We start from the raw sequence: 20,502 nt of genomic DNA, 5'->3' as shown, positions 1-20,502 counted from the left end.
AAAGAGCTTGGGAAATAATTCTTAGATCATACACAACCTAGATCAAATGTACAAGGTGACTGAGTTCTATTTTACTATCTCAATTTTCTTCTCTAAAATTATTTCCTCTAACCTGCTGCACAGAAGGTAAAAGAAGTGATGACTAAAATTATCTTTTTATAGCCTTTCTATTACTAAATCACTTTTTTGAATAAGAAATATTCATAGTGAATAAAAATTATGAAGAAATTTTATAACTTTAAGAATATTCTGTATAGATGCTTTTAATGCCTTGTGACATTTGGTACGCTGGAAATAAGCATTTAAATCCTTCATGTACCACAATATAGGTATTAGAAGGCTTAAAAATATTTTGTCTTTCCATTATGAGGCTATACTTCTGTATTTTTAATTTACTTTAGCAAAAAAGTTATCAGTAAACTGTGTTATCTTGTTTCCTTCTTACTAATAAGCTATCATCCATAACCAAACTTATATTTAAAACACTAGAGAACATTTCATGCAATCTTTTAGACAGAATAAATCACAACCATTACCTTTAGAGTAACAAAGAGAAAAAGGTACAAACCTGGGTGGCCTTTTCCAACTGCAATTTAAGATCTGTCAGTTCCATGTTTGTATCATGTAGTTGTGCTTTCAGCTTTTCATTTTCAGCTAGAATTTGTTCATAAAGCTATAAAAATAAGGGGAGAGGATCAAATTACTTTCCTGCTCTCTTAATATTTTAAGATTTCCAACTGATTTCTTTGCAATATTAAAACAGATAATGTAATATATGGGCCACTAAAGGATACATTAAAAATATATTTTAATGCTTTGCGGTTGCAAGGCAGAAATTTTTGATTCTGTAGGTGTTTGTTCCACATAAACTCTTAAAAATCAGTGCCAGTATTTAAAATTTAAATACTTCTCTGAAAAATCTGACTTTTCAGTTTCCATTAATAAAAGTTCAATTATCTGATAGAGAGGGACCACATATCTGCAAGCAGCGATAGCTAGAGCTAAAGAGCCACTGTGATCTTTAATTGTGGTCCATGAGCTTTTTTGCCTATCATTCCCTCTTGAATTTCTAACAGAAAGATGGAGTATCAGTTGCATTAATAATTATACTTACTAAAGTTAAAAGGAAAGTGAAATATTTCTTTAACACTCATAACACCTGAATCTACTACTTCTTTTTCCCTCATCTCTACTACCACCACCATAGACGGCTATAATCAACTCTTATATAGACTATTCCAATACTAGATAGAATTGTTCTCCTGACCTCTATCTAATTTGTTTTATGTACAGTAGCAAGAGTTAACTTTCCAAAATGACAACCTCATAATTTTCATATGCCAACCATTCCATTAACCACTCGCTTCATTACTTTATAAAACATTATAAAACTTCATTGCACACTTTCTAAAACTGTTAGAGGATAATCGCTTCAATTTTTAAAGTATACATTCATTAGTATGATTGTATGATAATGTCTGTCTCTCCCTCTACATGGAAGATGCCCATAAAAGCAAGGACGATATCTCCATTTCCAATGCCCATGAGTGGAAGCTCACTCACTATTTAGTACAGTTCAGTGACTAAATCTTATTCATAATGTAAACTGACCCTCTTTCTTCCTTTTATAGCTGATTGGGCTTGTAAGCAAGTGGGTAATTCAAATAGCTGCCAAATACCTGGGGACATGTACAGATTCCACAAGCCTTCTTTTCTTCCAACAAACTTCATCAGGTCTATTCTAAGCTCATAACATGAAGAATCATAACAGTGAGAATCCTAGATTGTTCAGCTTCCGTTTATTTCTCAATCACTTCCGTACCTAATTATTAACAGCAGCTGAGCTACCACAAGTTTTATAGTTACTCAGAAAAAAACTGTATCCTCCTAGGAAAAGCCATAATCTTTGGCTGCTTCCTATTAACAAATAAAAGTGTGTGCGCGCATGTGTGTGCATGTACGCAACACACACACACACACACACACACACACACACACTCACACACCCCCTCTCTTTGCCTAAATGTCCCTTTTCAACTCAATCATAGTATCATAGTACTGGTTTGAGACATCACATGTTAAATAAAGTCTTGGGTACTTCCCCCCTTTCTTAAAAAAAAACAACCAACAAAATAAATAAATATTTATATTCTACTTACCATTAATTCCTAAAACAAAATTAAAGCAAGTTATTTTAAGATGCTGATTTCATTACGAGTTTCTAGGAATATCTCAACATGCATATTTAAACAGATTTTTAATTAAATATGACTAAATAACCCAAGTACCTTTTTAAAGTCAGTTGACTCATCCTTTTCTAGCCTGCTACTGTAAGGTTTTCTTTCTTCTAAGTAACCATATGATCCAGAGCGACCAAGCAAGGAATCAAATCGATCACTAGATGATGTGGAACAGGTTTCATATCTTCAAGAGACGAGTTTAAGTCAAAATCTTTATTATAGGCTTTCACAACTTACATTAACATGCATCCTAGTATATATTAACTTAATATTCCAAATAGTAAGTAACATTCTCCCTCCTCTGTTATCTAATCAACTTTTGCATTCATATAATAAATGGGAAATTATTTTTAATATTACTCATTTCCATTACTTGAGGAAGAGATTCAATATTTCTGTATCTAAGTCAAAATTTATTTCACAAAATGATAAATTATTTCAAAAATTTTAATTGTACTTTTTTCCCCCACATTTTAACATCATTGAAATCAGAACATGGCTTCAACTGATAGTGTATAATAGTTTAATTGATAGCTTTTTTTCTTAAGTCATATATAATTGTACTTTAAAATTAGTTAACATTTTTGATTTGATAAACTGTAGTCTATCTAACTAACTACAGTGTATAGATAATAGGTTTCTCCTAAACAAGAAAAACATATCTCATTTGTATATGTGAATTCTCTTCTTATTTGGTTCTAAATTTGGGTTATCTTTTCTGATCAATGCTATTGCCTCTATATTTCAATTCAATAAATCATCACTATTTAAAAATTTGTTCTTGGTTTTATAAGGCGTTGGTTAACACTCATGGGTAAGAAATGGAACGGAGATTAGATTCAAGGATATTATAAAAGATTTCTCAAAAGATCAACAATTCGAGCTAGATAACACTTCCTACTGTCCTCACTGGCTTTCTTTTATGTAAAGCAAAAAAGATTCTGAATACCTAATAAAATATCTGGTGGGTTTCATCAGCCTTTGATATTAATAATGAGATAGTCATTGCTGAAATAACTTACGAAGCTTAGGAAAACAAGAAAATTTGTCACTGTTGTAAAGATTTAATCTAAGTGACTTACTGTGACTACTGAACTAGCAGCACAGTCTTTGACAGAGAAAGTCATAACAGTTACTAGGTCATCTAAATATCGATAGATTTTTATTACTCAAAATATTTCATCAACTTACAAAATCCATAAAAATTTAGCAACATATTTTTAGAAAGGATAAATTAGAAGGTGGTAAGAGGTAAAACATACCTAGAAATGGAATCCGTCTGGAATGAAAAACAAACATAGGCATACTAAATTTTTATGTTCTTATTAATTTATTGATTCATCAGTATATTTAACATAACATCAATACTGTTTTCACACTATTTATCATTTATTTACTATATATGTTTTAACTTTAATGTGGTTATTTTTAGACGTTCTAGAACACAGAGTCACTATATAATTTTACATTCACAATACCATACAATTACATTTAGCAAATTAAGGTCATCTTTTAAATTCCTACAAGTGCCATCATACAGTATTTTTTAATTAAGAAAAAAAATTGGAGACTAAGACATATATCCATTACTTATAGTCATTCAACAGGAAAAAGTATTTACATTAAGAAATGTCAAGTTTACTATATGACATCTCAAAGCAACTATTTTCATCATTTTATCTATTTCTGAGGTAACAGCATGAGACAAACAAATGAATACCTATGGTACTTTGCATATGACAGTATATACACATTTTGTTTAAAATTTACTCTCTTGGAAACCCAACTATACATCCTTCAAAGTTTAGAAATTAGGGGAGAGAAAATTATGATTACTTTAATTTTCCTACACTAGTGGTATGCTGTATTAAAGTTCCAATAACGTTTCTTATCCAAGTGGTGAAATAATCAATAGGATAAAAATAGTCTCATTGGGGGCCAAACTAGTTTTTTTTTTTTTGGTGATCTTTAGTTCTTTCTTTCTGTTGGAATACTCACTGAATAAGTACTTTTTAATAAGATAACGCTTTAGAAATGGTGTGTTAAACTTCTGAATTTAGCTATTTGTATTTTCTCATTATATTTATCTTCGATCGCATGTAAAATTATTTGGTTCCTTAGGAACTGTTTGAAGTCTAATTCAGACTAAAAATGTCTTACTAAAATCTCTTTAAATTTTCTTTGCAAAACCAATTTTGCATGTTTCCTATTTTTTAATCTAGCTTTATTATTGACTTCTTCTATAGTTTTATAAAAATTAACAATTTTGAAGTTAAATTTTAATTTTCAAGATATTCAAATTCATAAGCTACTAAGTTAGTAGATCTTGAAAGTTCTCATCACAAGAAAAAAACTGTAATTGTGATCCTTTCCCAATATATACAAATATCAAATCATTATTTTGTACACCTGAAATGAATATAATGAAATGTGTTAATTATATCTCAAAAAGGGAGCAGAAACAAAAAATATTCAAATTCAGGAAAATATGCATGAAATAAAATGTGTACATATTAAACAAAAATATTATAATCCCTCCTCATAGTTTGAACTTTGGTTCAGCGATTTAAAATTTAAGATAAATAAAAACTAAGCAGTCACAGAAATCACTCAAATTCTATTTCTTTGTCTTTAAAAATTATGGTGTTATTTTTTCAATATTTTTAAATTATGGCAAAAAACATGTAACAAAATTTAACATCTAAACCACTTTTGAGAGTACAGAGTTTAGTAGTGCTAACTCCATTCACACTGTTGTGCAACAGATCTCTAGAACTTTTCATCTTGCAAAACTGAAAGTCTACACCCACTGAATATCTCCATATAGCCTCCTCCTCTCAACACCTTGTAACCGCAACTCTACTATTTCTGAGTCTGAATACTTTAGATACCTCATATAAGTGGAATCAAACTGTATGTGTTTTTGTGAACAGCTTATTTTACTTAGCATAATGTCCTTGCTCATTGTGTTTCAAAATGTCTTTTTTCAAGGTAAAAGTATTCTCTAATTTTTCTGATTACAGTATCATAAGCTCATAATACAAAAAGTTCCTCTATAATTCCCCATCTCTCCAATCCCCTAGATAACCATTGTTACCACTTTTTGTACACATATCTATGTAAATACATATACTATCTATCCATGCAAATATATTTTAATTGATGCCCTACCAAGAAGCATTAGGGTGTTTTCAATACTTTGCTTTAAGAGCCATGCTGCTATGAACCTCTTATAGATTTATCTTTATATACCTCAGTCATTTACTTGGGAATAAATTTCTAGAAGTGGAATTGCTAAGCTAAAAGGCATGTTTTAGCAAAGCTTCTAATTTGTATTGCTAAACTAATTTCCAAAAGTATGAAATTATTATAGTCTCAAAATCTTATAGGAAAATGCCTACATTAATACTAACAATTCCTAATCTGTACATTATTAACCTTTGCCAATTTCACTTTTGTATTGTTATATCTATGGTTATTATTGAGATTAAATGCATTTTCAAGCTTATTGGACCTTTACATTTCTTCTTTTGTAAATTAACAAATTTTATGTATTACCCCATTTATTTTTACTGTCTTTTATATAGTACAAATATTAGTCTTTTAAATGTTATAAAAGAAGGCTAAGATTATTTACTTTGACGAGCAAAAATGTGTCTCAACTTTAATAAGGGTGTCTTCTGTCACATTCTAGCTTAATATATTTAAATAATAAAAATCTGTTCATCTTTTCTTTATAGTTTCTTGCTTTGGTGTCATACTTAAATTCTTGATTAATTACTAATGTCTTTTGGATGGTTTTACCATCCAATGGCTTAATGAAAGCAAATCATAATAACCCACATGACAGAAGCACCATTTTTGAATAAACAATAATATAATAATGCAATTCAAATTTTTTCTGATAAAACTTATCAATTTTCTTTTAACTTATATCCTGAAGATAGACTGCTTGAGTTTCACATGCTGCTCAGAATTTTCAAGAACTTTTAGGTGTCTGACAATTTACTTTTCTTTGAAGCAAAAAAGCACATGCCAGAAAATCACTTTTCAATGTGGTCAACTTAGATTCTATAAACTCAACAGCAGTTTTGTTATCAATTTTATTTTGAGGTAATAATAACACTATTTCAGAAATGCACAGAAGAATTTTGCTGCTCATACTTTTTCACAGAAAAGTAAGGAGTAATGCTACAAATTTTCAAAAGAGAGCAGCACAATTGTTGGGTAGAAGCACTTTACTAGTCAACTGTAGAAGACAGACACTATGGGTTAGTGTCTTAACTTCCTTCCTCCTTTCCTCCTAGTGCAGCATTCAGTCATTAGGTTTAGGTGAGATGGTATGTAGCTGCTTTAGTAGCACAATGGCTGCAACACCTCGGTGGTGGGCCTTGTCTGACCTAAGCCAATTATTACAATCTTAGCCGTATGAGGTAAACCAGCCTGAGGATAAAGCTGACATAGAGGGTTGTGTAATATAACTGGAGTACAACAAATTCTCTTTGTTTAATCCAGTTTGTGTTTTGTTTTCTGTTACTTATAACTGAAAGAATACTAGCACAAAGCAAGACCTAAACAATTCTCTATTAACAAAAACTATTAAAGTTGCCTGGTATTAAGAAAATTTTCTTCTTAGAAATGATGTTCTACTCAACCTAAATGTATCTCATGTATAATTTTCACAGTAAAATTTAAACACAATGTACATCAATATCTTTCAAAGTCACAGCTCCACCCCCACCCCAGTCTCCTGGGATGTAGCATCTGTGTGTGATAAGGCAGTGAGAAGCATCAGTTGGGGATGGTTTACTAATTCCCTCCCTCTTGTTTACCTGTCCATTGTTTTTCCTTGAAAGATGGGACTTCATAGGGTACCACTGGGAAAGAAAGATGATGGACAGGTTTATAAAATATTATAAACCAGAGACATAGGTAAATTTGAAAAGTGTTGATGACTACTAGGCAAAGGGTTTAAAAGTGACAAAGCTTTAGCCCTGCAAATAATTTACTCATTGAAGTAATTAATTTTTCAATCTGTCTGGCCACCTAAAGATAAAATAAAAGTACCATTTAGGTCAAAACAGGCAAACTTGGCCCTAAAAAGTAATATCCATGGTCACCTGGCACAGGTAACCAATGTCTGATCACTTTGCATTATTACAGATCCTTGATGACTAAAGGAAATATTAACTCCATTTAGGAACTCGAAGCCAAAATGAAGAAATGAGCAGAATGCCAATTCAGGCTATAAAGTACTGAGTCTATAAGATTAGAACTCACTCAATACTGAATTAGGGGGAAGCTAGTGGGACTTTTCACCATTTGCAAACTTTAAGTTTTGAAACCTGCCTTAAGTTTCTTCATCGGTACTGAGGGGGCAGGGGAAGAGCTCTTTTCAGAAGATTGTTGGAAAGATAAGTTGTGTTAATGAATGTAAAACTGTTTCAGAGACACTAAATTTCTAAACAAATATAAAGAAAATTAAAAAGGCCTATTGTCTTCTCCAGCACAAAACTCTGCCATTTAACAAAACTAACATCTACTACTTCTAGATATCCTTTAGATACTTTTCTTTGGTAAAGAGTACTAGTCTTTTTCCTTTTCAACTTTGAAGATTAATTTATATACAATAAACTACATTCATTTAGAGTACATTTTGATGAGTTTTGAAAGGTGTGTATATCTACAAATTTACCACTACAATCAAGATTTGGAACACCTCTACGACCTCTACAATGTTATTTGTGCCCCTTTCTGATCCCTGTATATCTCTGATTCCAGAGAACCAGCACTCAGGTACAGTATGCAGTAACTATCTTGCATGAATACATATACAAGGAAAAAGTAATCCTTGAGAAATATGAATACGTCTAAATACAAAAAATATAGCTTTTTACCTGAGTTTCCTTCTTATTGGATCCCTCTTCTGTATCTGATTGTTGTTCTTGTTCATTTTCATCGCTCTAAAATAGATTGTCAATTTATTTTAGAAAAGTTAAGATAAATTTCAAACAGTTGATATTTAAATACTTTAGGGCTTTTCTCATTTAAAATGACCCTTTGGAAAAATCTACACCAAATCGATCAAAAATAAAAAATGATTTTTAAGCGCAAATTTTCCTACTTTAACTGGAGGAAGCCTATTTTACCCACATGGTACACTGAACTAGGTTAGCACATATGGTGAAGAGAGACCATCTACCTAGCAAACTGAATTAGGAAACAGATTGGGGTAAGGAAGCTGGAGACCTAGCATGAGAAAGAAGACATGCCATTTTATATTGTAATGATACTGCAGGTACTTTATCAATATAAGTACTATTTACCTGCTCAACTATAATGAGGCAGCAAAAATAGGAAACTCATTATTTTAAGCAAGAAAAACTGGATTCTATATATTTGGCAAGATTTATGCAATAGCCCTATTATGTTCGGGTAGTTTGTCCATCTAAAATTTCTTGGGAGATTACAGCACACCAAATAAAAAAACCAAAGTCTCAGGACACTGAAAGCCTAGACTCTAGACTATGGGTATATCCTGTTACAGTGCCTTGAGCAACTAAATAAGCCCTAATGGTTTGAAAAAAAAGGGAAATTTGTATACAAATAATAAATATATTAATACCACATCATGAACTGATTGTATACATCGCAGTTTAATGGGAGAATACAGGAACTGAAGATAAAAAAGAAGCAGGGAACTCAGTGGTCCTGAAAAATAGTAATAGCAAATACAAAGGAATCTAATAATATAACAGCAAAAAGCTGCCTAATATACATCACTTTTTCTTTCACCGAGCCCTTGTTTCTTTTGTATTTTGTATGATATAGATTCAAAATGCAGCTATGAAGGGGAAAGGAAATCTGTGCTTTGATGGCTTGTTAGAACACAATTCAATGCAGGCTCAAATTAAAAAGATGAGTTTTGCTAATATGGATTTCAAGAAGAATCTTTATAATGCTGGTTAAGTGTACGACTCCAGAAAGTAGAGTTTTGAATGGAGACTTGGTCTGAATAAAACTGGGGGAAAAGAAATACTATACTGTAATAGATATAGCTTTGCCTATGAAACTCCTAATACATATGAGTTATTAATAAGATAATGTTAAATACTGAGGTACTGTGTTTGAGTACTAAGACTGCAAGGATTTATTTTATTGTTAGTAAAATGTTACTGGGCAGTCAAAAAAATTAACCATACTTCCATGTATCACATACTTTCTCATGAAGAAACAAAAATACCTTGCCAAAAGAATATTGAACCAGAATCTAATCAATTTTGTATCTGCAACTATCAAGTGATAGGAAATAGAAAAACTACATGAATATATTAAATTACACTTCCGGGATATGAGAACCCACCCGGTTCATTAGAAAATAATTTTAAGAAACAAAAAGTGAAATGGAGGGAGAAACTTACTGATTTTAAAAGTGACTTTAAAGAAATAATTAATCATAATGAATGGTCCTTATATGGATCCTAATCAAACCAACAAAGTATAAAACTACAACAACAAATCATTTACAGCATGTATGAATTAAGTGGGTAGTAAAACTGACTGAATATTTAATATTAAGAATTTAGCGTTAATTCATTTAATAAATGTAATCATGATATTGTGATCATTAATACCTGATAACACATAGTATTTTTTAAATAAAATTTTAATAATTAAAAAATAAGTCCTTATCTCTTAAAAATATATACTGAAAATTTTACAGATAAAATGATGTGTTAAGATTTTCTTCAAAGTAATATGGGAATTGGAGTAGTAGTGGAGATGGAGCTTAAATAATGAAAGCCTGAAGTGGGGTCGTTATACTTTTCTGTTACTTTTGTATGGTTGAAGTTTTCTATATTAAAGATTAAAAGAAAAAAATGGAAAAAATCAAGAGATTAAATGAAACAAATTATGTTTGTCCTTCTGTAGTTATATGCTGTATTGAAACAGTATACATTTCACATTAACAATGTTCTCCTGTGCATGAATAGCAATGCCAGGAGTAATTGTTATAATTTTGTAAGTAAAGCACTGCTTCTAACCAGTATCACTTGAGATGGAAATAACTGTTATGTATATTTTAAAATAATATTCATGAAAATAGAATTAAGTATCCTTCTTTCAAGAATTTCTAAGGTAAGGGAGTTTAGTTATTATACATGTATATGTATAATGAGCTGCAGCCATTATTATTTTTATTCCAAAATTAGGACAAAGCTCCTGCTTTTAATACCAAAAATTCTAAGTAGTTAGTTGTTAACTATCCTTTATAAAGAACTCTTTTTAATTAGTAATTTGACTCAAAACACATAGTGATGATCTAAAAAATATATAACCTGAGACATAAGAAATTATTAGTATGTACTTTTGAAAAGATTAAGCATACTATCAAGGAGTTATATTTTAATAGGTTCTCACATCTTGTGTCCAAAATGAAACTCCTGTAGATCTTCTTTTCTCTCTTGGTCGCCGTCGTTCTCTGATTGATTTAGGTTGTGATTTATCTTCTCCTTCTTTTTCCTCTTCTCTCTTTTCTCCTTCTGTTAAGGATTCAAATGCACCACATAGTAGCAATATATCTTGACGGCATTTTGCAAGGCAATGTAAAAACAATTCTAAGTCCATCCTCTTTTTGAAACCTTCTAAAATTCTCTAATCGTTATTGAATTTTGCTCCTCTTAGTGCCCCTAATAACAACTGGTTTAAACATGTATCTGTAGCTCTCATCAGCTATGTTCTTGAGGATCAAGACTATAACTAATTTTAATTACTTCATTTTCCTAGTGCCTAAAATGAAAGTTTTGCTCAAAAGACACATTTAGTAATATTTACTGAATAGAAAACAATTGAATCCTAAGAAGAGAATAGGCTCCACTTAGTACCATCTGATAGGGAAATAGTTACTATACTCAAAATTATCACTTCAAGAAAACAAATGGTTCTTAATTATGGAACAGCTAGTAGGTATCACATAAATTTACTACTCCCAGTCCTCATTCTGCAGAATAAATACAGTATTCACTCTATTTCCATTAGATAGGATCTAAGAGCAAATCCTTTTTATTTCCGGAAAAAAAATATTTATCTTTAAATATTTAAATTTAAAATTTAAATCATTTCTTCAATTAAAAAAAAAATCAATGTTAAAAAAATATTAGTCATAAAATTTGTTTTCTTCCTGGGACAGTTAAAATAACTTCAGACTTATATACCAGAAGAATATTAAGGCTGTTGACTATGGTTTAAGAGTAATGTATATAAAACAAAGTAATGTTAAAATAATTTTTAAAAGGCTCCCTGTGACATTAGCAAAGCACAGCAAAAGATAGCTCCAAATTATAGTATTAAGAAGGGTTTTTAAAGTTATTTTTGGAATCAGTTTAGAGCAAAAGTCTCAAACTCCAAAGCCTATAGTGGCAAGCCAGGTAATATAAATGTATAAAATGGGCCAGGAGAGCTCTACTCCAAAGGGATGGTGAGCTCTTACTACTAGGCTCCAGCCAACTGATGACATGTGAGAATTCAGATCCAGTGATGCGAATCTTCCAACTGTTCAGTAGAAGATGGAAATCTGAACTTTAATGCAAATATCTCTAATTTTAAATGTTGGCTCAAAATTTTTATAAATATTACATGGGCCTTTCTTAGAGGATTAAAGAACTGAAATATCTCAATGAGCAACAAAAGAAAAGTCAGGTGGAAATTGAAAAAAATTTAATTTTCTGAAGTTTATCCTACATGATTAGTGTCATCATCATGAGTAATAATACGAGATTTTGATTTTAAAACATAAAATGCCTATAATTAGAAATAATTTTCTTGTTAGTAACTTTTCTAATATTGGTAGGCGTAAAGATTTTTGCGATGTCTTAGGTTATTAAGCTATATGTATCATCAAAGACAAATATTTTTGTGACATGTGGAATTGATATGTACATCAATACCAGATTATATAATTTTATATTTTTATTTTCTACTTTTCTCATTCTTAACGATCATGTCATTTAGGTAGAATGACTCCCAGTTTAGAATGTTGTTTCTTTTCTGTTGAAATATATTAGGAAAAACCAATCCAAAAGATTATTTGAAGGAAACAAAGTGTTTTGAAATTTAATTTTCTTACCTCTTTCATTGTCTTTTGCTAATCCTCTTGAGTAAGCAGAAGTTATACCTACAAGACTATTTGGCCTATTTATTTGACTTGAAGCATAGAGTGAACTGCTCATGGTAGAAAGTGAAGAGGATGGAGTGGTTGAACTTGAAGTTGATACTGATCTGTAACGCTGATAAGTCTGTAAAATGTCAGAATTAAAACCCACTTGAAATATTAACCACAGTTAAAAACACAGAGAACACTTAAATTCATTTCAATTGAAAAGTACTGTTCTAATCATGTCAAAATAATCCAGATTTCTAATTAAAATTCTTTTGGGTATTTTGTATATGGTTTGCTGTTATAGAAATCTCTCTTGTATTTTGAAAATTACAAGAACCATTCCTACCATTTGACCTAACTGTGTCGTTGGTATACTATTACCTCATCATATGTTCTGGAGTATTTCTGTTTATATTCATCTTCTCTAGATGTTTCTGACTCTTTCTTTTCTTCCTGCTTCTCTTTATCCTGCTTTTCTTTTTCCTCTTTTTCTTTTTCTTCATTTTCTTGTTCTCTGGTTCGGGTAGAACGACTTCTTCCTATTGTTTTCTCAGCTTCCTGGAGATCAGTCAATGTTACCCCCTGCACACAAAAAAAGATAAATATAATTATGAGAGGCATTAAAGCTTAATTCAAAAGGATATTTTATAAGTCGTTAAGTATGAATGTATTAAAAGGCAAATATGCATGTTTGGAATTGGTTTGCAAACTGAAACAATTTCTACTTAGTCACATTCATTCTATGAAGGATCATCAGGAGCAAACACAAGAATAGGTAGTGGGGAAGATAAAAAATACATTTAAGAAATTGTCTCTATATTCGAGTAATTAACAAAACAGCATACAAAATGACAGAAGTACCATTTGAATATACATATTTCCAAAAAGTTCAGCAAAAGAGCCAAAATTACATTATTTATACATTAAATTTATATGTATTTATGTTTTTATGTATGTATATGCACAGAGAGATTTCAGTAAAGAAATAACTTTGCAGGTTAAGCCTTGAAGAACAGGTTGAATTTCAAGAAGTAAAGGTACAAAGACAGAAAAAAATATATTAGGACCCTAGCAAATGGTTCAACTTGATATTTGAGTAATGGTAAGGATCAAACAGGTGAATCCAGACTTTGGTAGTCTTCAACTGGAAGAAAGGAAAGGCACAAAAGGATATAAAGGATATAATCAGAACGGAAAGAAGTGGGTAAGGAGACAACTAGTCCAAGTGACATTTTTCTCATATTTGTATAGTAGCTGTTTGATACACCTAACAGAACTATTCTCCCCAACTCCAAAAAGGCACAGAATTCTTTAATAATTATTAGCTATCGTATATGACTAATTTGTTTTAATACTTACCAAATATAGTGCCAGGCAGACACATTAGGAATAAAAAATTAATACTCAAAGAAGTACAAGGCATATGCTAATGAGGTACCATATAAAAAAGTGTACCATATAAAAAAGGCTATGTACCATATAAAAAAGGCTGTGGAAGAGTACTAATAGCAACCTTTTATCTTTAAAGATTTACGTGGATTATACACCGACAACAATATTTTCACTGAAAAGTGAATAGGGAAAGGTAATTTATTTTGAAGTTTTATATATTATACACATTAAATATACCTGTGTTGATCTTCTAGACTGTCTTGCTTGTCTAGATCTTGCTTTTCTTTGGGATTCAGACTCTTCATCTCTAACAGGAGTGAGGTATGATCTACAGTAATAAATAAAAATAGTTAGTTGGAGATACAATACCTGTGAATGTAATTACATATGAATGTGTGTGAGTAAAACAGACATTTAGCATTTTAATGGCTTTTGAGTAAGTTTTCAGAAAATGGGTACACTCACGTTGAAATTCAGGAATGAACTTTGATAATTTGTTAGATTAAACAGAACTAATCGTATTAACATATCACAGTTTTCAAGTTCTTCCTTTTTTTTTTTTTAATAGCAGAAAAACGCTTTATTAGAAGGGAAAGTACACTTCCAGACGTGGAAATGGACCTGAGCAAGAGAAGCGTGGCTCAAAAGGCCCTAACTACATTTTTTTTTTTTCTTTAAATCATGTAATGCCATTCCTCTTAACCCCATTTTTTGATTCCCTGAAACATCATCCTATATCATACATGAAGTTATTTGGCTAAACTCTACACTGTCTATGTCTTTTTATGGTACAATGGTTAGGATGACCAGTTAAGCAGGACTTCCTGTATTCTTGTCATTGTGTATTTATTGATGTTTTGGGAAGATATTATACTCTTGTTCACACTTTGAGTTCTCTGAAAATTTAAGTGGTTTTATATGTGAACTGCTTTAAAATCAGCAGTACCCTTGGCTAATTCATTTCCTGATATGAAGAAGGGACTTGGCATTTATCTTCACTAAATTTCATCTTATAAATCTAAGCCTATTTTCCATCCTGTATCAGGACATGCATAATTTCAAAAGTATGCAATCTTGGTCAAGAGTTAATTAATTAAAGGGCTGAACAGGCAAAGATAAGACTTAGCCCTATAACGCAAAAAGAAAACTTTTCTCTTATGATCACTATTACTTGGAAAGTTTTTTTGTTTTTTTTTTGAATTGCAGGGCTGTTTTATAATTTTCATTCCATATATCAACTCTCTAGAGCTTTAAGTTTTTTATTTAGATGTAACAGATTCTATTTTTATAACAATGCTAATGATTTTTCTGTGGTAATATAAAAGCAGAAGAAGAACCAATAAATTTGTTATTAGTTTAAGAAACATTAACTCTGGAATATGAAAAGGAGCTTGTTATTGAAGGTGGTTTTTTAATTTGGAAAATGCTATACGTTCTTACCTTCTCCATAAAAATAAACATATTAAAGGGTCTGAGAAGTACTGAGGGAAGAAACTCGTTTAACCGTGTCAAACCCAGCATTTTCCGAAATCAATTAAGTATTAATTTTTACCTTTGTTGATAAATCTACTAAATGTGGAAAAATGCTCCATCAGGCACCGGCTGGGAAAATATGGCGCCTTGGCTAATTTTTTTTATCCATTCACTTAACACTTATTTATGCATCTACTGACTCTATGCAATTTATGTTTTTTGGACTTCTAACAGATGAGAAGAAAATAATAAAAGGGGATAAAACCTGAATGTGATAGCATATCTGGTTAAACAAAAAGTTTATAAGAGCCCATATGGCTGTATATCACTTCACCACTTCATGAGCTGCTCTAAAAGTAAGAATGACAATGGACTATTGAAATCTAACTCCTACTATGAATTTGGTTAAAAATTTCACATTTAGTTTAGAACAGGGAAATCTGCATTGCTATTCTTCCCTTTTACCTCTATGGCAGATAGCAGTAATCGACCATCATATTCTCTTCCAAGGAGCCTAGATTCTTTTTCAATACAACTTCAAGCTGCCATGAAAGTTAATAAATCTATTTATTATATCTGCTTTAATATATGCAGGTTAGGGGGATAAAAATTAATAGTTAAAAGTTATAAAATCTGTTCATTAAAAGTTTCCTTATGACATTTGCCCCACATTAGGCATACAAATCTAGCCTATCAATTTCTAACACATTTATTTCCTATATTTGATAGTCCCTATCTGATATTCAGTTCCTCTCTCCATCCTTGGGGTACCTATATAGAGCAGACCTCAAAGAATAGGATGTAGAGAAGAAAAATAATTCATACATTTTATGTATTTTTAATTCCAAAGAGCTGATCATGAAAAAGACACTAGAATATACTAGTCAAACGCCATTTCTGCCTTAATCACTATTATATCATATTATCATATTGGATCTCTTATAACTACATAGGATATATAAGTTTACTTTCTATTAGTCTTTTAGTAGTTTTAGATTGCTTGCTATTTTCTGAGCAACCCAAAGGTCATTTTTAAATTAAGGTTTTTTTCTCCCAATAAATGGAATTATTCCATATATATATATATTTATTCCACTGACATTTATTGGTTGAAATATTCATATAAACTTATGTTTATATTTGGCTAGTTGATCGTATTACATCTTTAAAAACCTGAATACCAACTCTGTTTCTCATTCAGCTTTTTTTCCTTTCAGGAGGAAGATAAATGGGAGCTAGCTGAGCCAAGGGAGAATAGTGGAAGAGGGTAGTTAGTTATTAGTAAAGTATTGCCTTGCAGTTTGAAGACTGTGGAGAATCGGAAATACTTTGTTTTAATTTTTTCATTAAAACAATGAAAAAATTTGTTATCATGCTCCATCTATTTAAAGCTAGTTTCTCCTCCCTCTTCTCCTCATCCCCAATTAATCCACTGGAACTCTTAACAAAAACAGGACTCCTCATCCAATCCTGATCAACAAAAACAGGAAAATTCTAAAATATGGTGGGATTTAATAGTGTGCATGGCAACTTCACATAATATCCAAAAGTACATATATGTAAGGGTACCTAAAATGTCATAAATGTATTGACTTTTGTCAGCTACAGTATATTCTTAAATCATCATGTATACATTTTGAGGGCAAATTTTCAACCACATATATTTCAAAAAATTAATGAAATTTAATTAAAAGACAAACAAAAGAGGCCAACAATGTAGTCAAAACTGCAAACAAATATCTGACATAGAACAAAGCACAAACATTAATATTACTGCAAACATCAATGAACAAGGTAAGACAAACAAAATTTTTCTAATAGAGACCAGGAACAATCTCAATAAATACTTTGTTTCTTACATTACTAGAATCTGCAGTCCTTATAATATCTCCAAAAATTAATTTTCAATCTTTAATGTCTTTTAGGATTAATTCTAAAAAGGTGAAATTCAACTCTCTCCAAAAATATAAAAAATTTTTTTAAAAAAGCTAAGATTAAGAATCATACTTTGTTCTGAAACAACAGATGATTCTGGGGTGACCTTCATTAGACTGTCACTGGAAAAAGCATGGAATCCTAGAGATAAACAGGATTCTGAAAAGTTAGAAATTATATAAATCAAAAGCCTCATTTTACAGAAGAAATTCTGATCCAGAAAGAACTCTAACTTTAGGATTAACACAGAACAAGGAGGAAAAAACCAAGGACTGCTGACCCTTTCTCCCTTTCAACCCAAACCCCCTCTGCTCCATAAAAGCAAAACCCTCAAATTTGTTTTCACACATGTGAAAATGATGGATGCCTATACTCTTCTAATTTCTGTTGGCTGTATGGTCTTATTGAGACACTTCAAAAACCTGACTTAAATTTATAGAAAAATAAAGAAAAAATAATTCAAGTATGATACAACCTACACTGGTATTTGAATTAAAAAATTCGAACTGCTTGTAGTAGTGTTATAACTATATTTCACTATAAAGAGATAAAATGTAAATATGTTGGCAGAAACTAAAGATGTAATGACAGGAAAGGAAATATTTAAGTCTGTCACTTTTCATATATTTACCACAAATATTACCCTAAGGATACTATCGTAAGGATGCACTGCACGAAGCACCAGAGACAAAGGATGTAAGATTATCTGTTTATGAACACTAAGTGCCAAAAGTAAAATGAAGTTAATCTGGTATTTTAGTGACAAAAATATAAGAGGAAAAATAAAATCGAAGATAGGGTGTATAGATGATATAATCTTGGGCCTAGTCTTAGTTCTCATACTAATTATATAAATATGGGAAAGTCATTTAATATCTCTGGATCTCATTTCTTTCTGTAAATCGAGGACATCTCAAAAGATAATAGGTAACTTCCTTTCCACATCTATGATTCCATATAACTAACTGAGAAAAACAGAAAGAAGTGAGCAATGCTCATAAATAGATTTAAGCACACAAAATAAATTCATAGATCCTTAAAAAAATCTAATGAGTGCCTTCTATGTACCAGAATTAAAACTAAGTAAATGTATCAACACGGTTAGAATTATTTGGCTTACAAATATGCACCAGAAGCCTTTCTTCACCAAGAGAATCTTTACAGATAATTTCTTTCATTAACCTATTGGAGAGATGGTCACCAACTTCACAAGATTAAAAAGCAAAACAAAACAAACAACTTTTATCACTGGGCAAGATATATTGGGAGTCCTATTAGGACCTTTACACACCTGCGTCTCTCCCTGACCTCTGATGTGGAGGAGACAGTGCCGGCAGTAGTTGTAGTCAGAGTTGTGGTAGAGGCTGCAGCATTTACAACAGTTGGAGCAACAGGAATGGTCACTGCCGTAGGAACAGTGTCCTTTTCTTTCTCAGTACTATCCTCAGCCCACAAACGATTTGAGGTACTATAACATCATAAGCAGCAACACAAAAAGAGAAAAGGAAAACAGCTAAACAATGAAAGCACTTTCTAGCAGCTGAAAACGTGTGACTACAGGGATGGATTTTTTTAAAACACAAGGCAAGGCATATTTCAACTATGCACCCAAAAGCTCACCCAGAGCTGTCACAGTGAGAAATTTATATTTTAAGCAGTCTAATTCAAGTAAAGTTCATAATTTAGGAACTTAAAATTTTTCCCCAGACATGCATAACTGCCTCTTTTTGGAACCAATTTTTGTTTGTAAATGATTTTAACAAGGTAAATGAAAAAATCCAGAGCCCCACAATCTTCTAAACAAAAACGCATGCACATACATAAGCGCACAGTAGGCCTGAACACAAAATATATCTGTGACTCACCTGCTTTGTGTGCCTGCTGAGGAAGAACCCGTTGTAATCTTTGTAGTAGTGCTTGTGCTGGAAAGCAGGCTTTTCTGAAGCCCAGCTGCAGAGGTAACTGTTGGTGTTGATGTGGTGCTTGGAACACTAGAACTAATCAAATCATCTTGTCTTCTACCAAAGGAGTAACTAAAGAAAAGAGTCATATCTATATAGGATGTGTTTGCATGTGTATTTTATAGTTAATGTCTATACATTATACAGATTCACAAGGCTAGGAAAAATCTAAAAAACTGTGTTCCTAAATACACCACCAACTCCAGCACCAAGAGTTGCACCTACAACTTGCTAGAGTTTAGATGATTTCACTAATTTGGTAGTGTATCATTTTACTGCCTCCCCACTCTATATCAACAAGACTCAAAGATGATCTGATCTGACATTTTATATTTCTAGAACTGTTCCAGATTACATGGTTATGACAGGCTGAGTCTGACAAAAACACTTCGGTTTAGTTTTACTCAGGGAAAGCTAAGACTTTGAAATTTTGGAAGAAAATTGTTTCAGCAATGGGTCACATCCCTAGGAATGACCCATGCTTATATTGTATTTGCTCATCATTTACTCTTTTTTGGTTGTTTTTAGCAGAGAAAAAATTCATAGCTTCCCCTCCCCTTCCCTCCTCTCCATATGATATCACCAACATTCTAATTCAAGGCATTTATTTAGCTCTAAGACAAGTGAAAATTTTCCAGGTCACCAGTGATAACCAGATCAATTAGGACACTCACCTATTTCAAATGCTCTAGTCAACTATATAAGGATTTCCTTTTTAATATGCCACAATATAAAAGATACTTCATTATATCTCAAAAATTAATTAAATATATATATGGCAGGTCCTCAAATAACATTTTGCTCAACACCATTTCATTATCATTGATGAGATGCTGTAGGCACTTAATTCTTGTTTATACCAATCAGCCTACATTAAAATTAGTTTTGTTATACATCATTTCTTTTAATGTCACACAACCTAATTAAGATGTTACGTGAGGACTGACTGTAATATATTAGGAAGGCATTAGTCAGAGCAAATTTTCACCCATCTTTAAATATACATTTTAGAAAAGCTTCATTTTTTATAAAATACATAAAAGTTACTTAAGAATTATATTATTACCTTTTATGATAAGTTGATCCTTCATTAATTGAGCTATTCCTTTTGAAATCATCTTCCCATTTTCTTCTTGTATAAGAACTACTTGTTCGCAAACTTGAAGAGTCTCTGTAAAAAAAAAAAAAAATTTTTCAGATTATGGTAGATAATTTGTAAGAAAGCCATATATTAATAAACATTTGTAAATGTAGAAACTAGAAAAATCCCTTGAAAAGACACTTTGGGATACTTAGTAAGAAGTATCCATTTCTAGGATTCTGTCCCTAAGGTATAAACCTA

General features: G+C 31.3%; 1 protein-coding gene across 6 annotated transcripts in view; it reads right to left on the bottom strand.

Moving 5' to 3' along the window:
- PPP1R12A (protein phosphatase 1 regulatory subunit 12A) overlaps positions 1-20,502 on the bottom strand; it is a 127,763-nt gene that overhangs the window by 11,487 nt on the left and 95,774 nt on the right. Inside the window, exons 12-23 of one of the 6 annotated variants that reach the window (XM_016132328.2) lie at positions 20,227-20,331; positions 19,065-19,232; positions 18,491-18,667; positions 14,029-14,119; positions 12,781-12,981; positions 12,367-12,535; positions 10,662-10,783; positions 8,138-8,203; positions 7,073-7,117; positions 3,503-3,519; positions 2,289-2,424; positions 569-673 (exon numbers count right to left, since the gene is read on the bottom strand). In XM_016132328.2, the coding sequence (XP_015987814.1) occupies positions 569-673; positions 2,289-2,424; positions 3,503-3,519; positions 7,073-7,117; positions 8,138-8,203; positions 10,662-10,783; positions 12,367-12,535; positions 12,781-12,981; positions 14,029-14,119; positions 18,491-18,667; positions 19,065-19,232; positions 20,227-20,331 (1,402 nt within the window). The remainder of the gene's footprint in view (positions 1-568; positions 674-2,288; positions 2,425-3,502; positions 3,520-7,072; positions 7,118-8,137; positions 8,204-10,661; positions 10,784-12,366; positions 12,536-12,780; positions 12,982-14,028; positions 14,120-18,490; positions 18,668-19,064; positions 19,233-20,226; positions 20,332-20,502) is intronic. The other 5 variants (XM_016132331.2, XM_016132329.2, XM_016132330.2 and 2 more) reach the window with 5 other exon arrangements.

The sequence above is a fragment of the Rousettus aegyptiacus genome, unplaced genomic scaffold, assembly GCF_014176215.1.
Source record: "Rousettus aegyptiacus isolate mRouAeg1 unplaced genomic scaffold, mRouAeg1.p scaffold_m13_p_2, whole genome shotgun sequence".
Classification (NCBI taxonomy): Eukaryota; Metazoa; Chordata; class Mammalia; order Chiroptera; family Pteropodidae; genus Rousettus; species Rousettus aegyptiacus.
This window is presented reverse-complemented; position numbering and strand designations above follow the sequence as displayed.